The following is a 26039-nucleotide window of genomic DNA, read 5'->3' on the forward strand; positions in this document are numbered from 1 at the left end:
TACTGAAGTTGGGCTAGCTGGTATATAATGATGTGCTACGTGACCGCTAGCGACACAGCTATGTTAGCATAATATAAACAAGCTAACCTTTTTTCCACTCGATAAAAGTTAACGTGAGTGTTCTCGGTGGTCAGAAACAAATGTAATCGCATGGCAGGGTGCTGTAAAAGGACCAAACTTCAGCCAGGAGAACAACTGAGATAATCCATCCACAATACGAGGTTAGTCATTCATATACTGCTGCATGGGCTGGGCTGTAGTTACATCCTAGGGTTTTAAAAACTGAGCTTAAATAAATGATTAGCGGTAATAAAAGCCGAGGGAGGTCAACAGGGATCACTGACTGTTTTAGGAGCTTTTTGAGATCAAATAGAAGAAAATACATAACATTAAACATGTTAACAACACAAAAGCCATATTAAACGCAGACTACTTTAGACCCGGAAGTAGGATTCGTCGCGTCATCACTGAACAACCGGATATCATTCAGATCGTCTAAATTGGAAGAAACTACTTCCTCTTATGCCTTCCATAGTCATATGCGAAATACGGCTGTCGCAGCCCCTGGCCAGTGTTGCCAACTCCTCAGTAAGAAAAATCGCTATTGGCTGTGCTAAAAGTCTCTAAACGACGTCATCGCCTAATTTGCATAATTGGTCATGCTAATATCATTGAAACCCACGTTGTAGGAGAGAAAAAAAGAAGAGACATAAAGTGAGTAAAAAAAACATCCTAAATGCATTTAGAATTTATTTAGAATTACAAATTATTTTTTTTTAGCGATTATTGTTTTTGTGCCACAATTCCAACCTTATTCCTTTATCTGCGCTTGGACCGGCAAAAGTGACCCGAAAAAGGCACTCTGGTGGAGTTACTTTGTGTGTGTGTGTGTGTGTGTAAGTAGTTTTAAACCTTGTGATCCACAAAACAACATAACAGTAAAAGAAGAACTGATTGCGTTACAGTTGGTGCGGGAGCAGAGGCTTCACTCATACGCGATTCATTTGCAGTTTGGACGCATAGGTGGGAACATCTCCTGCCCTGATAGCAGCTGGGGGAGGACTATCCTCTGCCTGTGAGCGCTTTGGCACGGGCGAGGTGCCCACAGCAGCACCCGCTGCTTGTTGAGAAGAAAGATACGCGCTTTCACGTCAAAAAGTTGTCATAAATAAGTCTCCAATAATACCAGAAAAAGTCACCAGATTTGTCACTTGTTGTTTTTTAGAATAAAAGTTGCTAAGGGGCTCTGAAAACTCGGTAAATATAGTGACAAAGCCACTAAGTTTGCAACACTGCACCTGGCGTGCGCACTCACAACAATGGCTGAGCGTAAACAGAGTCATGCGTGGACATATTTTACCTCCACAAACAGCCAAGACGCGGTTTGCGATACATGTGGCAAGACAGTGAGGTGTTGTGGCAACACCACTAACCTCGTCAAACACCTCAGAGTAAATCATATCTAGGGATGGGTATTGTTTAGGTTTTATCTGATACCAGTGCCAAACCGGTACTTTTGAAACAGTCCCGGTGCTTAAAGAATGGAGAACACAAACTTTGTCCAAAAACCTCTCATGTTTAGCTGTTTTTTTGTAAAAAGATAACAATGTTAGCCCTTCCTGCAGCTATAGGGCATATATGGTATCACTCTTGGCTGGAAGCAGTGCTTAAACAATGGAAAAAACACAAACTTTGTCCAAAAACCTCTCATGTTTAACTGTTTTCCACTTTTTCTTTGGTCATTTTAGCCTTTTTGGCCAGGGTGAAGGGAGCATCTGCCATCAAACAAGAAGACAGCCGCATGTATCCACGACGGTGTTTGCTAGTTCACCTTACATGCATTGATGTAATAATGTGGTTAGCGTACACAACGTAAATTAAACACGAACAACATTAAGCTACTCACACAGAGAAGAACGGCTGCTGCTGCTAACATCATCCGTCATCATTTCTGCTACACTGGCAGGGCTAGGGGCCAGGACTCTCCTCTTCGTGTTTTTGGGGGATGTTGCTCCGGGTCCAATAACAGGCAACCCACCCGCAGTAGATGTGCACGGTGTGAGGTCTCGCAGCAAGCTATCAAATACGGCGCATTTCTCGGCTTTTAAAAAAACGCTATGCATCGCCAGGTGTTTCATCGGATTTGAGGTGTTACTTCCTTTGACAGTATCACAGTATCAGCTTAAAGCACTTGTTGCAGGCTGCTGAGTTTGTATATTTTGCTGTGAAGTACAGCCAGACTTTTGACCGCTTCGCCTTGGGCATTTTTAATCTGTAGCTCTGCTCTAAAGGAACGTACGTACCTGGGCCCGCCTACTATCCTCGGAAACGTAAAATGATTGGCTAGAAGTGTATCACAGCTCAGGAAAAAAAAGCACCGAAATTTGCGCTGCTTTTCGGTCTGGTTACTACCGTTTATGTCAGAACCGGTGCCATCATGGCACCGGACACCGGTACCCATCCCTAGTGGTTAGCGTACATAACGTAAATTAAACACGAACAACATTAAGCTACTCACGCAGAGAAGAATGGCTGCTGCTGCTAACATCATCCGTCATCATTTCTGCTACACTGGCAGGGCTAGGGGCCAGGACTCTCCTCTTCGGGTTCTTGGGGGATGTTGCTAACTCAGGGTCCGATAACAGGCACCACACCCGTGTAGGTACGGTGCATTTCTCGGCTTTAAAAAAACCCCGCTATGCGTCGTGTTTCATCAGATTCGAGGTGTTACCTCCTTTGCACAATATCATCTTAAAGCACTTGTTGCAGGCTGCTGAGTTTGCATCTTTTGCTGTGAAGCACAGCCAAATTTTGACCGCTTCGCCTTGGGCATTTTTAATCTGTTGCGCCTCTGCTCTAAAAGAACGCACGTACCTGGGCCCGCCTACTGTCCTTGGAAACGTAAAATGATTGGCTAGAATCTGAAGTGTATCACATCTCAGGAAAAAAAAAAGCACCGAAATGTGCGCTGCTTTTCGGTCTGGTTACTACCGTTTATGTCAGAACCGGTGCCGGATACCGGTACCCGTCCCTAATCATATCACGGAATATGATGAGCTCATGTTGAGGCGAACTGAAGAGGAGGTGAGGACAGGGACAGGTGCTGCTAGGGCGAGACAGACGTCTCTCACGGAGTCCTTTAGTGCTGCAGGCAGGCAACATGTTCAAATAGCCACAACTTCAGGTTTTTTATTTCTATATGATTATTCTGCATCATTAAGCAATAAGAACAAGTAGTCTGATGTCCTGTAATCATTGTGAAGCTATATTATTACTACATTTACATACTGCAATTCTATATTGTATTATGAAATACAATGAAACATTAAGTTTTTGAGTATCGGTATCGCATCAGTATCGTCGATACCACCCTGGATTTTACTTGGTATCGGATTGGAAAGGAAATCAGTGGTATCGCACATCACTACTGAAATCCTTCTGCAGGACGGGTGCCGGGAAATCCGATAGATCATTGTATTTTCTATGGCGACACCAATTACCTATTTTTCTAGCTATCAAACTCGCTGGAGAAATGATTGAAATGCACTGAGTGTGATGCAGTATGGCAGCGCTATTATGGAATATGCTGTGAACTTAGCTAACGTTACTTAGTAATGTGAGTTAATTTACTCAAGTGAAAGCTTTAAACATTAGCCAATACATAACTAGCTAACTTAAGGCTTTCTGATTAACCCTCTGGGGTCGACGGACCCAGAGTCTCCATTTCAACTTGGGTCGAACGTGTGGACTTCAAACTATATACCAGTGTTTAAACTGTGTTGATAGGCCATGTAAAACCGATGTTTTGTTTTCTGAATAAAACAGTGGCGTTTACTCCGGGAAGAAACGGTAAAAACTGTGTTTTCTAAGGAGAACGCTAGCAAACACGCTTTGCTTTTGAGTGAAAAAAGAAAAACCACTCCTTCCCTATTGGTGGAAAAATTTACCATGTCGACCAATCAAAAAATGATATGGCAACATGTGGCGTTTGGGAAGAGGGGGAAGTTTTAGGAGTGACTGGCGAGAGAGAGCGAGTGAGCGAGAGAGAGAGAGTTTTGATACGTGAGAGCTTTGTGACGTTTACCGCGTTTGGAGTCTCAAGTTAGTGTGTTGTCTTGTGTAGTTAGTGTGTAGTGTAGTCATTGTTTTGTTTTGTGTGTCAGTTCTACTAGTGAATGTCACAGTTGCTGCAAAAAAGCCACCAAAGGCATTTTGCAGTGTAAACGCTGTCTCCACATGGAAAACAGGAGTGACACACCTGCTGTCAGACCTGTAAATAGTTTAAAATGGTTATATAAAAAACATCTGAGCCTTGGCTGCATTTTTAGGTAAATAGTTCCACAACTTTGTTGTTTGCAAAACTTGTGCATATTTTTAAAAAAATTTACAATTTCTATTTGCATTTCAAGTTATGAAAATGATTCGTTAAACATGCTTGTGGTTTTTACAGTCAAAATATCACTTTCTACTCGTATTTTAAATTTTGTCTGAATTTGGATAAGTTGTGCTGATACAGTTTGTCAAAATGAGAAAATAACAGATTGGCAAAATAAACAGTTTTTAAAGGTAAAATATAGAGGCCAAATCAAAAGTAGTCAAAAATGGCCAATTGTACCCTGGACCCCAGAGGGTTAGAGGCTAAAAGCAAAGTTGTCACCAAGTACTGTTTATATTTGTGTGTATTGCTGCAGCTTTTTGAGCATTAACTTGGTGCCTTTGGGTGAAATAATGGTAATATGAGTGATCCATATGGTCACAAAGAATAGCCACTTGTTTCTGTGCTACCAAAGTTCCCCGGCTTTCATTCAAAATGTGTTTATCGTCATCACCGACACATTAAACTACTTAAACATTATAAATGTCTTCAAGCTCACACTGAGGCCTGTGGGGCACAATCAGCCACTCAGACAGTACACACATTTATGTGTATTTATATATGAATATTTCATATTTTAAGGCTGCCTGTTTATTTAAGGGAGATGAACAAAATACATTGGAATTGTACATAATAATATCACAGGTGATAAATTCAATGGATTTTAAGTAGATGCTTGTGCATCCTTAAAGTCTTATATGTTGAATTGAACTATGTGATCTGTTCAAAGCCTCCCAGTCAGTGCTGCTCTCCATGCCTGTCTGACTGTACATGATGTTTGTAGCACAAACACTTTAAAGGTGATCGTTTAGGACTTCAGCAATAATACAGACAGCAATTTAGTTAGCAAAAAACAGTTTATTTGGGAATTAACTTAAAAAACAAACAAACATCTGCCTCCTATTTTTTGTTTCAACGGGGGGGGGTTTCAACAGGAGAAGAATATCTCTAACAAGTTGATTTGTTCACATTTTCACATCTTAATTTTTAAGTGAAATGTGCATTTTGAGTTTATACACTATGTATATAAGGCGACAGTTTTCTTTTGCAGTATTTTTGTGTGGTGCGTTTTTCTATGTCTTAACAAAAGGGGAACAAAGGTGTTTAAGTTCACCTAGGATGATTTGTTTTCATTTTCACATGGTCTTACTGAGGTGATGCGAATTGAAACATGCATTCTTTTTGGGGGGGCAGGGGTGGGGATGTGCTGGAAAAGCTTGAAAAGGGACCTTGAAAGTGCTTAAAAAGTGCTTGAATTTGACCCTGAAAAAGGCAGATGAACCCTGAAATTTCTGTGTATGCAGACATTGGCTGTATCCCAATTCAGGGTCTGCAGCCTTAAAGGCCGCATTTCAAGGCCGATTACGTCACAGCGGCGCGCCGAAGGCTGTCCCAATTCAAAGGCTGCTCGAAATGCGGCCCTGAAATGCGTCCTTCATTTCCCTGAATTTTAAGGCTGTGGCAGTGTAGACTTCGTGGCCCAACATATCCCAGAATGCATAGCGCGGCAGTGGGTGTGGATAATTTTGCCGAAAAAAAACGGCGGATGGGGGCGCCCGAAGAGTAAACTTTAAGTAAGTACTTAATATTATGTCACTTATTTATGTACAAATGTTTAATAACGAAGAACATTAAACATTACTGTTGGCCACATGTCGGCAAAGTTATGTGACATTAGTGACGTTTGTACTAACTTGGTTTTAAAGCCTTTACTTTAAAATATACGCCGTTCAATAGCTGAGCTTAATCTTACGGAGAATGATCAAAGCTCATGTAGAAACAAACAAACAAATTAACAAAAGATTTTCTCCTTTATTTCTGTCAAACACAGCTGTATGACACTTTTCCAGCTGTTAGTATCATGGTTGCTAGGCAACCTGGGCAGCGCAACAGAGGCTAGACAGTCCCATTTCACAAGCCTCGCACTTCCGGCCTCAGCGGTCTTTGAGTACACGGCCCTTGAGGATCGTTGAGGCTGCGTACTTTAAGGCTGCAGACCCTGAATTGGGATACAGCCAGTAACAGATATGTGATTTTCAACAGTTGTCACAGTTCATTGCAGTATTGTCAAAAATGGATTGCATGTTATTGCCAACTTGACCCCATTCAGTCGTAGTCTGATAGAAGACTGATAACAGGGACGGTATTAATTTGCATAATGATCTCATTTTGCACCGGAAGAAAAAACTTCCTTTGAATTAAACAGACATCACAAAGTTTAACTGAAATGCTTTTTCAGCATTCAGGAAAGTTGAAGTGTATTTGAACCTGGCCATGCATTTCCTTTATTATTGTATGATTGAAATGTGCTACAAACTTTATTATTTGGGTTTTTTCCTCTGCTGTTAACAGCTGATAGTGGTAAAAGTTGATCAGATGGATCCAGGCAAGCCTCCTGATCTCACTGAGAAGATGGGTGCCCATTGGCTGGGACGAGGAAGAGGATTACAGCTTGGGGAGTCTGCTGTAGGACGTGGTAGAGGGCTGTTGCTCTCTACAGAAGAACCTGTTGTAGGACGAGGCAGGGCTTTCCCTACTTTCAGTGATAACTCACTGGGACTAAGTGGAGCTGTCCCCATTACTGAACCTGTGGTAGGAAGAGGTAGAGCACTGTTGGCGCAACAGGATATAGTAGTTGGCCGAGCCAGAGGGCTGCTCGTCCCAGCAGTTGAATCAAAGGTAGGAGTGGCGAGAAGTGCAGGCGTACTTAGACTGGATCCACAGGAAGGACGCACACCTCCAAGTGAGACAATGATGCCAGCTCTAATGGGAGAAAGCCCTACTTTGACAAAAGAAGAGGTGCGAACCAGAAAATGCAATAAATTATGTTTTAATTTTAATGGTGAAATTGCCACACAGAGTTGCACAGGTTTGCTTTCTTCTGACAGATTGGCAAGCCACCACATGTTAAAGGATCAACACTGGTCTCAATGTTTAGAGGAATGGGCATTGAACCATCAGCGACTTCACTGGGAAGAGGAGCAGCACCACTGGGTCAGTATTTATTCTGAGAAATCCAGAGATACTGAAAACAAACAGTCTCTGGGCCCCTAAGCACAACACATTGTGTGCTCATTTGCTCAAAGCTTTGTAAGCCACAGAGTGGCGTGATGTTGGTTCATTTTGGTGTTTATGTATATGAAGAAGAATCATATGGATTCATGTTACATTTCGTTGCAGGTAGGGGAGCAGCTGGGGATGTGGGAGAGGTGAAGCTGCGAGATGCCCCACCAGGTGTCATCAGCACACCACAGAGCATCGGCCCATCTGGAGAAATGATGGGCAGAGGCAGCAGGTAAGCAGCACAGGAGTGACACTGTGTTGTGTTTCGACTAACAGGGTTTCTGACATATTTTCATTCAGCCTGATGTAGTTTATGAAACCTGCAGTAGACTAAATGAGAGCCTACTTTGTCTGTGCTGCTGCAGTTTCTGTGCTCGCTGCTGAATGCTGCTCGCTTGAATCAACTGACTTTTGACTGCTTGAAGAGGGGTCCTAATGTGATTGGTCACCTTTGATGGACAGTTTCTTTTACTTAAATCGAGTTACACCGAGGCAGCAACATAAGCGCTGTTTTTAAACCATATTTGTAAATTAATTCTGCAGAGTTAATTATCAGCAGTTGCTGTTTCCTGTGTAGCAGTGGAAATACTGACAGCTGTCACTAAATAACCTTACTGATGAAGAAATCTTTAAAACCAGAGCGTTCTGAAGCATCTTCACTGCTGTCCCATATTGTTGTACAATATTCCATACATTTAATAAAAAATTAAAAACAAAAAACTAACTCATGAGAATCAGGAAGTGTACGGTTATAACCAAAATACAGACATTTAAATCTGCCAATAAAAAGTTGCTTAGTCTGCAGCAAACGTATAACTGCACATACCCTCCATTTAAAGCTGTAATCATATTTAGCAGAATTAGATTTATATGAAATATAAGTTAACTAATAAATTGTGGTGTGATTTAGCTACAGTGAATTAGTAGCTTCAATGACTTTGTGAAGCGTACACTTTAATAACTCATCAGTTCTATAGAGTTTGAAATATACCTTAATTGATAAAAATTTGTACTTTTATGTCAGTAAAAGTTCATTTTTTACAGAATGTATATGTACAGTAGTATTATTACTTCTATATATGTATAGGATTTAGGATAGGTACTTCTTCCACAACTGTAAAAAGCTGATAATCAGATTTGATCAAAGCATTTGTTCACTGAAACAGTAAAAACGTTTTTTTACTAATAATCAATGATCGAAGTACCTCCCAGAAACAGCTCTTTAATATTGTTCTTGCTTTATGAACACTATTAAATCCTTCGTCAAAAGTCAGTTGATTGGAGCAGGTAGGATTCAGCTGTGAGCACAGAGTGTGAAACTGCAGCAATGCCTGCAAATCAGACTCTCACACGTGTGTGGCTGCTGAGTTTTACACACGCAGGTTGTTGAATTTGCACGCATGGAATTTAATTCCACATGTAGCAATGAATATCTGCAGGCAGGAAATTAAATTATTTGCTGGATTATGTTTTTTGTCGCACCTAACTTTTGACAATTAAAACAAATCCATATATAAAACCTAACGGCCATGAAGTTAAATCATTGTACAGGAAGAGCACAAAGTACATGTTCTAACCTTTATGAAGGTATGACTTGATCCAGGTTGGGATGGAAAAAGTAGTGCCAGTGCCAAATTACACTTACTTACTTTATCTGCATTGAACAACCATTATATGACTTTTCCTTGTGTGGATTTTGCCTTTTTCAGTTTCCTTGGCCGAGGTTTGTCCCCTCAGAAAATGGTGGGCCTCGGAAGAGCAGCTATGCCTCAGCTTGGAGTTGGCAGAGGCCGTGCTTTGCTTCCTTCATTTCCTGCAGGTCAAGACGTGTTTGTTTCTCCAGTGTCTGAGCCGCAAACAGAATACTCTCAGCCCTCTCTGACGGGTAATTATATAAAATTATTTTAAAGGGATTGCAAACTGAGAGTTTACCACCTTAATTTGTTTTTAATCCTCTTTTTAAAAGAAAAAACAAGAATTCCTGTGCAGGAATTCTAGATTTTAGATTTGGAAACTGTCTGAAAACTTGAGACTGGAGAAGATTGTGATTTTGAAAGGGAAAGAAAGGTGTAGGAACCCCAAGTAAACTATTATGTGCATCTTCTTTTGCATGTGTCTAATACAATCTTAATTGTGTTTTTTTATTTTAATTTGATTAATTTGTGGGGGGGAACATGCATTTTGGGTAATGACATGCATAATACTGTAAAGGAACGGAGTCCCCTGTGCACACCGTTCAAGAAGCCACAGACCTTTCCACTGGTCCAGCTGCAAAGACGGGGCTGACAATGGAGGCAGTTCGGTGAGTGTGCTTTTCTCTATTTCCTTTACCTTAGCGAGTCCTAACAAACCAACATGAGCTGTGTTGTGGTTTGGAGGCTTTTAACGGTCAGAGCGAGTGTTCTGGTGTTAGCTGTTCATTCTAAAACATCATTACCTCTGACTTATCCATGTCTTCTGACATTCTCATTGTCTCTTATGAGCACATAATGGTGTATTTTATTAAGGGTCATCTAGTGGTATTGGTTCCGTATTGATTAAATCTAACATTTTGCAAGACAGAGCTTTTATTCAGGTCAGTAACTGATCATTTGTTTTGCTTGTCATAAACTGATCTTTTTGTCCATGTATGTTCTCCACTCGTCAGTGAGCCACTGAATAAGGCTGGAACCAAAGGAGCTCCTATAAATATTGGGTCAAATCACATCCAAATTCAATGCAAGAACGAAGCGGTGTATCAGTACCATGTTACATTTACGTAAGTATCATATAACATTCAAGACCACTTGTTGCGTACAAGGAAACAAAGTTTATGTCTAAAAACTGGAGGAAATGTTGGAAAGCTTTAATCATAGTTTCAGGTAATACAGGGACTGGTTCTAATACAATGTAGGCACTGGTAGCTGCGTCACTGCCTACACAGACAGGCAGTAGACAGTTTTTCACAATAAATGCTCTGTTTTGTTCACCATAAAGATGGTTTACCTGCATATAAATCTGCCTCACACATAGAGTAGAATTAAAATTACAGGAGCAAAAGATTATAAATACTTGATTTTCAGTATATTGTTATTCTTGACATACAAAAAGTGCAGTGTTTCCAGCTCAACATCCAGCCCAACATCCAGCCTAACATTCCTGTCTGAACAAACTAACTGAAAATTACACTAAAGTGATATTTGGACTAATTCTCTGTCTATGATCCTTAACAGATTTTAGTCTACTTTCGGCTCTTATTAGTCCGTTGATTATAAGTGAGCAATTAATGAAACCCAGAGAGCTCCTGTTACCAACACTCACATGTCTATAAAATTATGCAGGTATTTTGGGAAAATCTTAATGTTTACTAGGATTTAACATTTTGCCAGACAACAATGAAAATGTAGGATCAGCTTAAATTACACTGAAGAACCACAGAGAAACTTGAAGTTTGTTCATTCAGTATCGTTACCCGTGTTAATATCTACTATGTATTTTGTGATGTGAATTTCTTACCCAGTCCTAATGTCGAATCAGTGGCGATGCGTTTCGGCATGATGAAAGACCACCGTCCAACCACAGGTGAAGTTGTGGCATTTGACGGTTCGATACTGTACCTTCCTGTTAAACTGAAAGACGTGAGTATCACAGTTGTTACAGTCACCATGCTAAATTTAAAACTTAATACGCTCTTTTTAAAATAAATATATATATATATATATACATATATATATACTATTTTTGCACAGGTGGTTCTTCTCAAGAGTTTGAGACGGACCGATAATCAGGAAATACAAATCAAAATTCAAATGACGAAGATTTTACCACCGAGCTCAGATTTGTGCATTCCCTTCTACAATGTGGTGCTCAGGAGGTATTATGTCAGAGACACATTATATCCTTTCTATTTTACACAATAAGCCCGACTGCTGTTAAGAGTCCTAAACAGCAATGATTGTTTCCCACCGTGTGCCGTTATAAAGGAAGTTTAAATTACAGGATATGACACAGTGTTCCTCTCGTTTTTTCAAGGGTGATGAAAATCATTGGACTAAAGCTGGTGGGCAGAAACCATTATGATCCAGAAAGCGCAGTCATTCTTGGAAAACATCGGTAAGTCGTGAGATTTGTTGTAGCACCAAAGGATACCTGCTAAAATCAGGCAGCGCAGTTTCATTCACTAGTCTACCGGTTTTTCTAGACTCCAGGTTTGGCCAGGCTACTCAACTGGTATCAAGCGCACAGATGGAGGCCTGTACCTGTGTATTGATGTCTCTCACAAAGTCTTGCGGAATGACTCTGTGCTGGATGTCATGTGAGTTTACACAACAAAAAGCATCAGCATACAAACATGCTCGAGCTGCTGCAGATAGATTCATGTCTGTGACTGTATCTCCAGCCACAGATGATTTTGCAACATTTCTAATGGCCTTTAGTGATTATCGAGCATTATTAACTTTGACCAAGCTTTCCCTGTTAGGCTTGAGCAGAACAGTCTAATAAAGGCTCCGTTCCATAGTGTGAAAAATGAAAAACACGTGCTTGTGTTGGGCTGTCTGCCAGGAACACGTTGTACCAACAGAGCAAGGAAAACTTTCAAGATGAATGCACCAAAGAACTCGTCGGCAGCATTGTCATCACCCGCTACAACAACCGCACCTACCGCATTGATGCCATTGAGTGGAACAAATCACCCAAAGACACCTTCACTTTGATGGATGGCACTGTAACTACCTTTGTGGACTATTACAGGTTAGACTGCTTTTTCCTACAGCAAACTGTTTTTGTGTGTGTTTGTGTAGTGAAATATCAGCAGTTCGGTCTTCATACCAACCCAACAATGAAAAGATCAGTTGGATCTGGGGTTTTTTTTTTCTTTTCTCCGTTTTCCCCAATGCTCATGTGATTGCATGTTTGTTTGTTTTTTTGTTTAACAGCAAAAACTATGGCATTACAATCAAAGAGATGGACCAGCCTTTACTCCTGCATCGGCCAAAGGAGAGGTCCAGACAAGGCGGGAAGGTAAAAACCTATGTTTTTAAAAAAGTTTTATTCAACAGTTCAGTGCAACAACACTATTTGTGTCTCCGGGAGATATTTTTAAAGTCAGTACTAAATATGGAATGATGATTTCCACATGCCTAATGCTAGTATTAACTCATTCACTGCCAGCCATTGGCAGTGAATGAGTTAAACCCATTGACTCATTCACTGCCATTGACGGCTATAGACATCAATGGCAGTGAATGAGTTAATAAAAGCTCAAGACACACAGACAGATTTTTATGCAGGCTCGATGAAGTAGATCAGTCATCTGACATGTTTTTCTAAGAATGCCACTTCACATTCATGTTCACGTTTCTTTAATTTATGTTTGTCCAAATAGTTACCAGAGGGTTAGTAGGGTTGGGTGATTGGATAAATATATTGACTATCGATGATAGGCTGAGCCCATCGGCGATCGTTTTTCCAAGGGCGATTTATTTATTTATTTGCCCATGAGTAAGTTTGCTAATAATGATGGCGATAACATAAGCAATCAACAGAAAAAAAAAAAATAGTGCCTCTTTCATCTGCGAGCAAATGCACCCTCCTCAGAGTGCGCCCAAATGGTTGTTGATGGAGCTGCAGAAGCTGATGGTAGCCTAGCATGCTCAGCCGGATGGTGGACACATACATGCTCATGCAAGTTAGTCGTGTTTGAGTACTTTGCTCGCACTAGACGTCTGCACAACTGGCACACTGCTTTGGTTACATCCGTAGGTTTACCTCTTTCATCTCAAATTGGCGACTATATATTTTTAGTGCTGTCAGCATTAACGCGCCGTCATCATGACTAATGCAATTAATAATTAACCCATCTGGAGCGCAGACTGAGTCACAATCCCTGAAATGTCTCTTTCAACACATTTCGGGCAGTTTGTCCAAAGTTTGTTCAGTCTGCGCTCCAGATGGGTTGAGCACGTTTAAAAATTTTAATCGCGTTAATCGTGATGACCGCGTTAACGCTGACAGCGCTAATGTTTTTTGGGAAATTACTTCGTCCATGTTTGGACTTCTTCTGTGTTGTAAACGCACAAATCAGTCCATGCATGATTACGTTGCTCCAACCATCAAAAAGCCTGAATATTTCGCCCATCGGCGATTATTTGGCTGACGATTGTTTGTTGGAAGATTCTTGCATATCGCCCAACCCTAGAGGTTAGTCAGCCTGGATGATTAGTTATCATGTAAGACTCAACATCTGTGTGAGATGGGATGAAGCTAAGTAAGTGAAAACCAATAAAAATATGAATAAAAACTTTATCTTAATGCATGCATGTCAAGCAGAGCTGTACACAGCTGTATGCACTCTTGTGCTTTGTTGTACCGAAGATGTAAAAAACTAAGTTCAAAAGTTTTTATAACAACTAATTGTTCATTTGTTGCAGCAAATCATCACTGGTGAGATCCTTTTAGTCCCAGAGCTTTCCTTCATGACAGGAATTCCTGAGAAAATGAGGAAGGACTTCAGAGCTATGAAGGTAAGCTTAATGTGTCAGTAAACTTTCCTTACTCTTAGGAGCTGCCCATCTAATTTAATGTTAGTGTTAATACACACTGTGTATGTTGGTTGAAAACAGAACATATAGCATTTTAAAAATCAGTTGTCTTAAGAGTGTTCAATATTAAAGTGTTCAAATTTTGCTAGTTTAAACTTTGAGTGTAAACACTTGATTTCTACACAGCAGCGAAAGAGCCTGACCATTGTAAACATTGACAACGACACGGTAGTGCAATGCTTTGCTAACATAACCGTCAGAACAAAGATGTCTTATGATTATTGTCAGTAATGGAAATTTCCAAGAACAAATTCTGGTCTGAAAACCTTCATGAAAGTAATTGTAATGAATAAAATAACTTGTGGAAACCTGACTGCTCAAAGAGAATATTGCTCTTTTTAACATGTTCTAGGACTTGACAATGCACATTAACGTGAGTGGTGAGCAGCATACTCACTCAGTAAAGCAACTTCTGAAGAACATCAACACCAATCCTGAAAGTCTGAATGAGCTTGGTGGTTGGGGACTGGAGGTTGGCACAGAAATCTTGATGGTAGGAATTTTGTCTCTTTAGAAAACTCCTTCATTCAAAGTCCGTGGGCTATTTTCTCCCCAAGAGTTGTCTGAGAAATGCACAGTGAAACCAGTGCCATGCTATAGCCTTTCAGTATGTCGGTACTAAATTCTGACTGACTTGAGGCCATGTTTAATTTCTTTGGTTAGTAAACATAATGCGTACAAAAACAGTTCTTTTAGAAGTGGATGTAAGAGCTTGTCCTTTTTGTTTTCCTTCCTTGTTTGCCCTTTTTCCTTGTGGACGTTTCTTTTTCTCTATTTTTCCCAATATAGTATGAATATTTTTCTCTTTTGCAGATCAAAGGTAGAACTCTTCCCTTTGAAACCATCTGCCTGCAGTCTTCATCCTTTGCCACTGGTGCTGATGTGTCTTGGTCCAGAGAGGTTGTGAGGGATGCTTCAATCAGCTCTGTAAGTGTTATGAATGCTTATCTATAGAGCTCTATATAAATGTGCTGTTTCATATCCCAGATCTTGTCTGGTGGTTACCAGAGATGTGTTCAGTCAGCTAAACAATTAAACAGCTGTAAACCATTAATGTTTAAGCATAATGACATGTAACTGTTTGGTCAAACATTGTTAGTTCTCCTCTCTGTGATGAAAATTTGGAAATTAAAAAAAAAAAAAAAAAAGCTACATTCAGTTGGGAACTGAATTTGAAACATTGGAAATCATGAGTGAGTCATTTTGTTATCACTATGTTTTTAAAATAGGACATGAAAATGTCCCTCAGAATGTAAACTAAAAAAAGACATTTTATCTGTAGTTCTGCCAGCTTGTTTTATGTGTGCTTGCTAAGAGTTGCATACCTACAAAATGTGATAAGGCTAAGGATGCCTTATAAACAATGCAATATTCTTTTTACAGTTAAACAGCGACAGTAGTTTGCTAAAGTTTATGAAGTCCTACTTCTGATTGTCCTTTGTCACTGAATGCACAAGAGACAGGAGAAAGATGGGACTGTTTATACACAAACAGCTGATTTGGGGGGAAATGGAGACGCTTGGGGAATAATAAATCTGAAGAGACGAAACCTCAACAACTGAAAGTAGTTAAAGAACAAAACGGCATACACAGTTAATACACTGCTTCCTAAAGTGTCAGTGTGTGAACAAGTTACTTTACCATAATACAAATATGGCTGATTTACACCACTGCTTTCTTTCATTAAACAATCCATGTTACTCTTAGATTCCCTTGAAAACCTGGGCCGTCTTCTACCCTCGACGCTGTACAGCACAGGCTGAAGAGCTTGTTTCCACCTTTAACAAGGTGGCCACACCTATTGGGGTCCAGATGGGTCGACCCATTTGTGTGGAGCTGAGGGATGATCGGACCGAGACTTATGTCAAGACCATCCACTCGCACCTCACGAGTCAGGTATGATGTAGAAAATGTTTAGTTTGACGAAATCTTCATAAATCTCATTTCACTGGTTTTTAGTTCACTACACAAATATTCATTAGAAATATATGAATGCCATCACAGTAATGTGAAGATTGATTGATTGATTTATTTATTTATTTATTTATTTATTTATTTATTTAAAGGGGACAGTGCAGTTTAACATAGTTCAAGTGCAAGACATGAAACTGATGTACCGCACAGGTTTATAGCTACTGCTAATTTTCAACAATTGTCCCTTGTTGGGCTTACAATCTAGATGCATTTTACAATAAAACATACATTTTCATAAAACCAAATTACATCATAAATACAATTACAAATTAATAGACAATAATTTAAAATAAAATTAAAATTATTAGTTAAAATTAGAGATGGCACGATACCACTTTTTTATGTCCGATACCGATACCGATATCATAAATTTGGATATCTGCCGATACCGATATGAATCCGATATAGTGTTTTTTAATCAACAAAACTGTTTTTTAAAATATCTTGCTGCATTTTGCAAGTCTGCAAGTTCATACTCAAGTTTAAAACAACAACTACACTAAAGCTATTCTGTTATACCTGTATACAAAAAAATATTTCATAGTTCAGTAATACTGATCAATCTAATAAACTTAAACCTACACCATCCTCACTATTCTGGTATTTTAAAGAGTACTTAGCGTAAATATTAAGCAACCTAACTAATAGGGTTCCAACTCCCAGCAACAACAAAAATAAATAAATAAAAAATAGGGAACCACCCCTCACGCTCCACCTCATGATGCTTAATCGACGTAATCAACCTTAATTTGATGCAGTGTGAAAAAAAATGCACAGAAATCAATTATTTTTCAAGAAATATTAAATAGATTCAACATCTTTCTTCAACAGAACTGCAGACTGCACAGATGGTACCTTCCCAAAGGAAAAAGTACTATAGCTTACTAGGGTATATATATTAGACTTAATAGTCACTATATACAGTAATTGACTTCTATTCATTTTACATCAAATTAAAACTTTGGGTGTCAGATAATTATTTATTAAAAGCTCGACATTTTAAATGAGAATAAGAAAGAAAAGTATGTCTTTGTGCCCCCTTTTCCCTGTTAATGCCCTATCGGCCCCCCTGGCTACACTTTGCTAGATCCGCCCCTGCACAGTTACGTCAGCTACATAGAAAAAGATCCTGGTGTAGAAAGTAATATTAAATAAATTCTAACAACAGCTGATCAAGCTTAAACGTGCTGCTGTTGTTCAGCCGCTGGTTTCCTCTTTCTGGTGCAAAGTGGGCCAAAAACAAACAAGAGACACGGATTCCCGACAGAAAAGCCGATCAGCTGATCATTAAGCAGTTTCACGATTGAAGTAGCAGCCGGAGAGCGAGAGGCAGTCGCTTGTTAAGCTTAACGCAGGAATGCTTTACAAACATTCAGAGATGGACTTACACACTTGCTTTACTTCTCTCGGGATAACTTTATCGGAGATGAAATGCCAGGTTGCTAGCGAAGCTCCAAATGCTATCCAGACCACCGACAGGTCCCGCATGCCACAGCCGCTCTATCACGTGATGCATACTGCTCCGACGTGCTAACGTTCTGAGGTGAGTTACGGCGCGTTGCAAGTTTTGTGAGGTGCTTTCGTGATATTTAATGGATCGGATTACATTTTTTATTTTTCTCCGATATCCGATCCAGTAATTTAGGTCAGTATCAGACCGATACCGATACGTAATATCGGATCGGTCCATCTCTAGTTAAAATGACTACAACTTTGATTTCCCTTTAACCACACTTTACCTTCAATGTAAAGGATCTAATGTCTGTAATCAATTTGATATCGGTTGGAAGTGTGTTCCACAGATGGCAAGCCTTTATATATAGATATATACACACACACACACACACACTAATCACATATACTAATGTTGGATATATTTTCATTTATAAACGTATCATATTTTGTCAATAAAATAACTGACAACCCCTTATAGTTTATTCCAGTTCAAAGAAAAGGTTTGTGTATCCTTTGGCGTTACCAGAACTTGTGAAGTTATTGCATATGATGGACAAATGGAGTGTAACAGACAAGCAGTTGTACTTTTCATGTCTTTATCAAATACATCAAACACCAACTTTTTCTTGCCTAGTGCACACACTCACCAGCCACTTTGTGAAGTACCCCTGTTCAGCTGATTGCCTTATTAATTATTTACTTTAACAATCACATGGCAGCACCTGAGTCCATGGTCATTTCGATCATCTCTGCATACTTAAATGGCCTACTGAAGTTCACTGAGCACTAGAATGCAGAAGAAAGAAACTTAAGGGACTTTGACCATGGTAAAGTTGTTGTTGTTGGCGCAAGACAGGCTTGTCTGAATATTTGAGAAACTGTTGATCTATCGGGATTTTCCCACACAACCGTCTCATGTGTTTATAGAGAATAGTCTGAAGGAGAGAAAATATCTGGTGAGCAGCAGTTAAAAGTTGATAAAAATGTAGGAGTCACTTAAATAACCATTTGTTACAACCAAGCTGTGCAGAAGAGCATCTTTGAATGCACAACATTTTGAACTCTGTAGTAGATGGGCTGCATCAACCGAAGACCACATTGGGTCCCACTCCTGTCTGCTAAAAACTTGAGCTACAGTTTGCACCGGCTTACCAAAATTGGAAAACAGAAGATTGGAAACATGTTGCCTGTTATCAGTTTCTGCTGCAACATTGAGATGGTAGGGTCCAAATTTGGCAAAAGCACAGCATCCCTCATGTCATGTGTCAGCTGTTAATAGCGATGGTGGTGTAACAGTGTGGTGGATATTTTCTTTGCACAGTTGGGACTGCTTTCCAACTGAGAATCATTTCATTCCCATCCCTTAATGACCATCCTGCACCCATCTTTTGATGACTGCTTCCACCTTAAAACGTTCAAATCTATCAAAGAGAACAGTGCTTTGTCTGTTGTATCTTTCCTGTATTTTTACCTCTTTGTCATTACCAGTGAATGCTCAGATGTTTGGTAGATGTTGTTTAAGATCACTATACTCAAGCTTTTCACTCCTGTGTGCAGCCCAATTTGCAGCTTGTAGTTTGCATCATTTTTGGCAACAGAGATGATCTCTACAGTGCCATCAAGAAGCTGTGCTGTGTTAAAAATCCCATCCCATCCCAGGTTTGTGATGTTTGTGCTCTTCTTTCAGCATTAGAGGAAAGGAATGAAATGTTTACAACTTAACAAATGCATAAATAGTAATTTTGAAAATATTTTCTTCCAAAAAAAAGTTTGTTTCACTCTCGCCTATTTGTCATTAGGCCATCAACGTCCGCACAATTTCCCAGCAACAGAAGTTGAAGAGTGTGGCACAGAAGATACTTCTGCAGATGAACAGCAAGTTAGGAGGAGAGCTGTGGACTGTCAATGTTCCTCTGGTAAGTGTCATGACACACAAGATGACAGCTGAGCAGTTTAATATCAGAAGTGGAGTCATTTGGATTGTTAGGATATTTCCTCAGCTCAATTATTTATAACAGAGATATAGTCTTCATTTATTTTGGGGCTCCTTTACCATGGATCACTACATCAGCGTTGTGGTGTGGCTTGGAGGCGATCAGCTCACGGGCCTGCTGAGGTGTTATTGAGGTCCAGGTTACTTTGACAGTGGTTTTCAGCTCCTCTCTATTTCTGGATTGGGTGTTTCTCATCTTCTTCTTGACAATACCCTATAGATTCTCTGTGAAGTTTCAGTCGTGTCAGCACAAAAGCGAGCCTTTTTAGCAGTGACCTCCTGTGGCCTAATCTCCTTGTACAGCATGTCAGTAACATCTGAATATCAATCAGGCTTTAGGAAAAATCACAGTACTATCACAGCTGCAATGAGTGTAGTAAATGATATTACTGTTGCACTTGATAAGAAACAACACTGCATCCCTTTTTATTGATTTGTCAAAAGCATTTGACACTGTTGATCATTGATTTTAAAACTTAGACTCCTTCAGTGAGGACTCTCTGAGAGAGCAGTGGCATGGTTCTCAAATAGGGCTGGGTATCGTCACTGATTTCTAGAATCGATTCGATCCACGATTAGATTCAATTCGATTTGATTCTGGGAAATTTTGACAGTCAGATATATTATAATTCAGATCAGTACATTTACATAATTTTGTATCTATAAAAAGGAAGCTGACACACGCAAGACTTTATCAAAGGTGTGAGCATCACAGCAGATGCCTTTGTGTCAAAGTAGCTGAAGATAAAACACAGAAAAACATGAAGGTGGTTTTCCTGGCCTGGGATTTTATAAAAAATATTCTGCAGTAGATCAAAAACGAAAGAAAACCATTAATCAACATATGAACGTTACCTCTGACGTTCCAGCGGTTTTATTAGAGACCGCTGAGCGTTTTGCATTTTGCATAATTTTAAAAAGTTTAAATTTGTTCAGTATTGAACAGCAGAAATTAGGTTGTCTTTTCGGAAGTATGTAATAAGAAAAAAAAACAATGGCCGACAGCGCTGTAAACAACGGTAGACTTGTGCGTAACAAGCAAGCGAATAATGAAGAAAACAGATTTTTAGACGGGAAACTTCTTGAAGTACAGAGAGAGAGAAAGAGAGCTGTGCATGAAGTGTGATTTCATCCTGGTGGAAGCAAAACAGTAAAAGTCAGAGTGAATTCATGACGATGTTTATGTGAAGCGTAGTTTGGATCTTCTTTTGCTGCTGGTTCGGTCAATATTGTTTGGAGAGAGATAAAACTAAGAGCTTTAGAATCGGCGCAAAAAGGGCGTGAACACAAAGCGTGGACCCGCCGATGGATCAGAACCAGCGAGCTGTCGGCTTTCAGCCCCGACCGTGTCCGTGCCGTCAGGTGAGAAAGGCGCATCTCACTGATTCTGATCCGGGTCCGCGCTTTGTGTTTACGTCTTTGTGCAGAATCCGTGTACCTGCTCTCATTTACTGTTTTACTGTTTGGTGGTTGTTGAAAATTTGTGAGGTTTCACCTGAGATTCTGGCATTTCGGGCAAAATAAATTAATATTAAAAAATCGATTCAGGATTTTAATGAATCGATTTCACGTTATCCAAGCGAGAATCAATTTTAATCGATAAATCGATTATAAAAACCCAGCCCTATTCTCAAACTACCTCAGTAATCGTCTCGGTGCATAAAATCCGACGGTCTATGTTCTGAATTTGTTACAGTGCACAACGGAGTGCCACAGGGCTCTGTATTAGGCCCCCTTCTATTTATCATTTACATAAACAATCTTGGTCTAAATGTGCCAGATGCAAACATGCACTCCTATGCTGATGACACAGTTATTTACAGCTGTGGTTCAACTCTTGTCCAAGCCATTGACTCCTTGCAGAAAGCCTTTTTTGCTGTCCAGCACTCATTACTTCAGCTTAAACTTGTTCTCAATGCAGACAAAACAAACCTCGTGTTGTTTTCTAAATATGGGCCCAAACAATCCCATCAGTAACCACTCTTGAAGGTAATAAAATCTAGTTGGTTTACACGTATAAATATCTGGGTATCTTGATTGATGACGCGCTCACCTTCAAACCACATGTAGAGAATCTTGTTAAAAATCTGAAGTTAAAACTAAAGTAAGTTGTGTTTCTATTTCAATACAAAGAAGCGGCTTGTTGCTGCAACATTCTTGCCTGTGCTGGATTATGGTGATATTCTATATATGAATGCTTCTGCTCAGTGTCTTCGAATGGTTGATTCTGTGTATCATGCTTCTCTGAGGTTCATCACCAACCGTAAATCTCAGACTCACCACTGTGAGTTATACTCTCAGGTAGGATGGCCTGCTTTGGAAAGTCAGAGGAACTCTCATTTATACAGTTTTATATATAAGGCAATGCTTGGGTTGCTACCTTCTTATATATGTTCCCTGCTTGCAATGAAGCATGCTGGTCCGCATGGTTACTTGTTGCTTTCTGTTCCATTTGCCCGAACTAAATTTGGTAAAAGAGCTTTTGTCCGTTTAGCACCCCTGGCTTGGAACAAACGACTAGAAAAAGACTGAATTCATTTCATTAAGTGCTTTCAAATCTAAACTAAGAATCCTTGAGGCCAAGTCCATAACATGTAACTATTTCAATTAGATTGGTTGTCATTTTAACTGATTTTTTTATTATTATTATTATTTGAATTTTACTGAATTTTATTTATTTATTTTTCATTTATTTTTGCATGTGTGTTGTTGCTGCCTGTGTTTAATTGAGTAATTTCTGTAACTGTGAGACACCCGCTGCTGCCTATCTTGGCCAGGTCTCCCTTGAAAAGGAGGTTTTTAATCTCAATGGGATCTTTCTGGTTAAATAAAGGTTAAAGAAAAGAAAGAAAAGAACATCTGTCAGATCAGCAGTCTTTCCCATCATTACTGTTGCGCGTACTCTTCTAGACCAAGATATACATGCCATTTATACTGTTTGAATTCTCAGTGGGCTTAAAGTTTGGACTCTGGTGAAGTATCCATGTGTGAAATGATGTCTCGTTCAGGTGACCTCAGCTTTCAGGCAAAGAATGTTGCTAATTTGTATGTCTTACCAGCTGAAGCAACACTAGGTCATAATGTTTTTCTCACAGGGTTGTATGGTGGGCTTTAGTCATAATAATGGCAATATCTTAGATTCATACAATACCTGTTCAAGGGACTCGAGGTGGCTGTACCCAAAAAAGAATCAAAGGCTTCAGTGAAGGGGAGTGATGGGATCCCTTCATCTAACGTTCTTCTCACCCTGATGGGCCTATCACTATGAGCAGGTTAAATCTGAGACATGACTTTTGAAAAATTGTTCCAGAGTCCAGTTTTTGTGATCCCTGCAAATTGAAACTGAATGAGAACACTGATTTTTAACTGAGGTGATTGAGGCTTGCAGTTCTTTGGATGATATTCTGGGGGTTTTTGTTTTTGTGATCCACTGGACAGGTTGTTGATGTGCTTATGGAGTAATTTTGGTAGGCTGGCCTCTCCTGTGAAGGTTCATCACTCTTCCAATTTTAATGTATTTGTATATTGACATATTTACACTCAGCATGTTTAATTAGAGTCCTGAAATATTAGAAATGGCCTTGTAACCCAGTCTGATCGATCTCAACGTCTATGTTTCTCACTTGTTCACTTGAGTTCCTTTAGATTGAGACATCATGTGTTGTCTGTGGTTGCCCTGCCATATGTATTTTAACATCATTACAGAACTTTTAACATGGGAACATGATAAACCTGTCTCCCCTGAACAGAAAAACCTGATGGTAGTTGGAGTTGATGTCCACCACGACCCCAGCAAGTCTCATCAGTCAGTTATGGGGTTTGTCGCGAGCGTGAACAGGTAAACTTCCCTTCCCATAGGGGCGATCGTGGCTCAAGAGTTGGCAGTTCGTCTGTTTCGGAAGTTTGCCGGTTCGAGCACCAGCTCCGACAGTCTCGGTCACTGTGTCCTTGGACAAGACATTTCACCCGTTGCCTACTGGTGGTGGTCAGAGGGCCTGGTGGCGCCAGTGTCCGGCAGCCTCGCCTCTGTCAGTGCGCCCCAGGGCAGCTGTGGCTACAGTGTAGCTGCCATCACCAGTGTGTGAATGTGTGTGTGAATGGGTGGACTGAATGTAGTGTAAAGTGCTTTGGGGTCCATAGAGACTAAGTAAAGCGCTGTACAAATACAAGCCATTACAATTTTTCCCTCTTTTTGTCTAGTCGTTCTTTAGATTTCATATTTTCTCCATAGTTGAATTATTACATTTAATGTGAAGCACACAAAAAAGTGTTAGTGTGCACAAAACACTGACTTCACATTACTAGACAATGCAAAGCAATGCTGTGACTCACTGTTTTCAAGCATTTTTGCATCACCTTGACAAATAAACCTTTTCATGTCGTTGCATATGAGTGCACAAACGAGAAATTATTTGACCTTGAATTGGTGAGATGCACTATGCATGCGTCCTAACAGCAGCGTGTTGTTCCCTACAGCTCATTGACCCGCTGGTACTCCAGAGTAATTTTCCAGACCCCCAATGAGGAACTGATCCATGGCTTCAGGGTTTGCTTACTGGCTGCGCTGCAGAAGTACTATGAGGTACAAATGCACTTCAGAAATGTGTTCTGATTCAGGACTCCTGTCTGTAAAGCACCACTAATTCTCACCTATCAGTGAACGCAGTATAATGAAAACAACAGTGTAGTTTGTTTCTGGGTGTTATCAAGTTTTGCTGGGTTTAATGCATTTTCATTTACTGTATTAAATTTGTATAACTTTACTTTGGTTACGCATGTCTAACAGGTAAACCACAACTTGCCAGAAAAGATTGTGGTGTACAGAGATGGTGTCTCAGACGGCCAGCTTAAAATGGTGGAGCAGTACGAGATCCCACAGTTGATCAAATGCTTTGAGACTTTCCCCAGCTACGAGCCCAAGCTGGTCTTCATCGTGGTACAAAAGCGCATTAACACCACTCTCTACTCCTGGGCTGCAAACAGCTTTGGCACTCCCCCTCCTGGAACTGTCGTGGATCACACCCTCACCCAGAAAGATTGGTTAGTCCAGGGCGGGGCGATAACAGCAAGGGGTTTGATTCCAATTGGAAGGATTGTTGGATGTCAGTTTGTTTCTGAGGCAGCATTTTATAAATGTGAGAAATGATCACAAAATGTGTAAATGTAAACACGGTGCTGCTGTTAAAGATGAGAGGCCTGCTTTTTGTGTGTGTGTTTTTTGTTGCTGTTTTTTAGTCTGAATCCAGCTTTAGGGCACAGGCGACCTGCTTCAGTAGTCTACACTGGCAGCTCAGTTTAAAGGCGATGATGCTAATGTGTAGTAAACAGCATTTCATGAAAATATCTTGTAAAAATACACGAGAGAGAAATGTGAATTTAAACATGTGCACAGCAAAACTGCTACGACAGATGTACTGGCAGCTGTAGCAGAGGAAATGTTTCGATTCTGTAAAGTTTCCCAAACCAAAGTGATTGTTTCCCCCCTGCTCAGGGTGGACTTCTACCTGATGGCTCATCACATTCGGCAGGGCTGCGGACTTCCGACACACTACATCTCTTTATATAACACGGCAAACCTCACACCAGACCATTTGCAAAGGTATGATCCAGTTTCCTTTCCACTAAGCAATATCTGCATTTAATATTTGATCATTACAAGATTGAGGTTGTTTTTTTAGGTCATCGCTGTAGCTGTAAGAAAAAGAGCCTTTATCACACCACTAAAGCAGAGTATTGAAAATCTTCGGGGCAGTCTTCCTTCTGTCTAAAGGGGAAAAAACACAAAAGTACTCACAAGCTTACTCCATTTGGTTTGTAAATATGCTTCCTGAATACGATGTAACAGTAAAGTTGACGTCTGTATGATGTAATGTCTGTTTAGTTTGAGCAGCTCATGAAGAAAAGTAAAGATAGTCGCACAGAACTGCACAGAGCATCTGTCATGACAAAACAGCATTGTACCTGACTAAGAGCCATAGGGTCTGTCATAATTCAGTACATAATCATAATCTTTATATGGTTTGCAAAATAACTCTGCTACACAGTGAGTCTGTGATGCTCTGTTATACAGCTGTGTACGATACACAGTGAAGTAGAAAGATGTAGCCCTATGTATGTAAAAATCTCAAAGTATTATTCACTGTATTATGTTGTGTACATGTCATTCAGATTTGTCTGAATTTCTAAGGCTACGTTCACACTGCAGGTCTTAATGCTCAATTCCGATTTTTTGATCAAAGTTTTTTTTGTCTGCTCGTTCACACTACAAATAAAATGCGACAGCAAACGTGCTCTACTGTGAACGCTCAAAGCGGCCCGCATGCGCAAAAGAAGACGTCACACACAACGCGCTCTGTTTAGACCCAGAGCAAACAGTATTGTTTGACTGATGGCCCTTAATATGCAGACTTCGGACTTTACGTTTCCCAATTTTTGCTTTTAGTTATTTTGTTATTTACATAATAATGTAGATAACCTAATAATGATCCTTATTGCTGTTTTAGAGGAGCGGTGCTTTCTGTCAGAATCTGCAGATTATACAGTACAAATAAAATGTTCACGTTGTCTTCCCAACAGTTTCACTAACATCTACACTGGA

General features: G+C 40.0%; 1 protein-coding gene across 1 annotated transcript in view; it reads left to right on the forward strand.

Moving 5' to 3' along the window:
* Positions 1–26039, forward strand: part of piwil2 (piwi-like RNA-mediated gene silencing 2) — a 28723-nt gene that overhangs the window by 1280 nt on the left and 1404 nt on the right. The window contains exons 2-23 of the mRNA XM_085474437.1: positions 6728–7174; positions 7264–7369; positions 7556–7670; positions 9148–9323; positions 9650–9740; positions 10086–10196; positions 10938–11055; positions 11167–11291; positions 11450–11530; positions 11619–11732; positions 11981–12169; positions 12355–12439; positions 13849–13941; positions 14372–14512; positions 14833–14946; positions 15727–15915; positions 19006–19107; positions 19248–19364; positions 23191–23279; positions 23918–24023; positions 24228–24481; positions 24933–25040. Coding sequence (XP_085330563.1) covers positions 6752–7174; positions 7264–7369; positions 7556–7670; positions 9148–9323; positions 9650–9740; positions 10086–10196; positions 10938–11055; positions 11167–11291; positions 11450–11530; positions 11619–11732; positions 11981–12169; positions 12355–12439; positions 13849–13941; positions 14372–14512; positions 14833–14946; positions 15727–15915; positions 19006–19107; positions 19248–19364; positions 23191–23279; positions 23918–24023; positions 24228–24481; positions 24933–25040 — 3047 coding nt within the window. The 5' untranslated portion in view covers positions 6728–6751. The remainder of the gene's footprint in view (positions 1–6727; positions 7175–7263; positions 7370–7555; positions 7671–9147; positions 9324–9649; positions 9741–10085; positions 10197–10937; positions 11056–11166; positions 11292–11449; positions 11531–11618; positions 11733–11980; positions 12170–12354; positions 12440–13848; positions 13942–14371; positions 14513–14832; positions 14947–15726; positions 15916–19005; positions 19108–19247; positions 19365–23190; positions 23280–23917; positions 24024–24227; positions 24482–24932; positions 25041–26039) is intronic.

The sequence above is a fragment of the Copadichromis virginalis genome, linkage group LG12, assembly GCF_057382275.1.
Source record: "Copadichromis virginalis isolate Kocher_CV1m ecotype Utaka linkage group LG12, C_Virginalis_male_GT1.1, whole genome shotgun sequence".
Classification (NCBI taxonomy): domain Eukaryota; kingdom Metazoa; phylum Chordata; class Actinopteri; order Cichliformes; family Cichlidae; genus Copadichromis; species Copadichromis virginalis.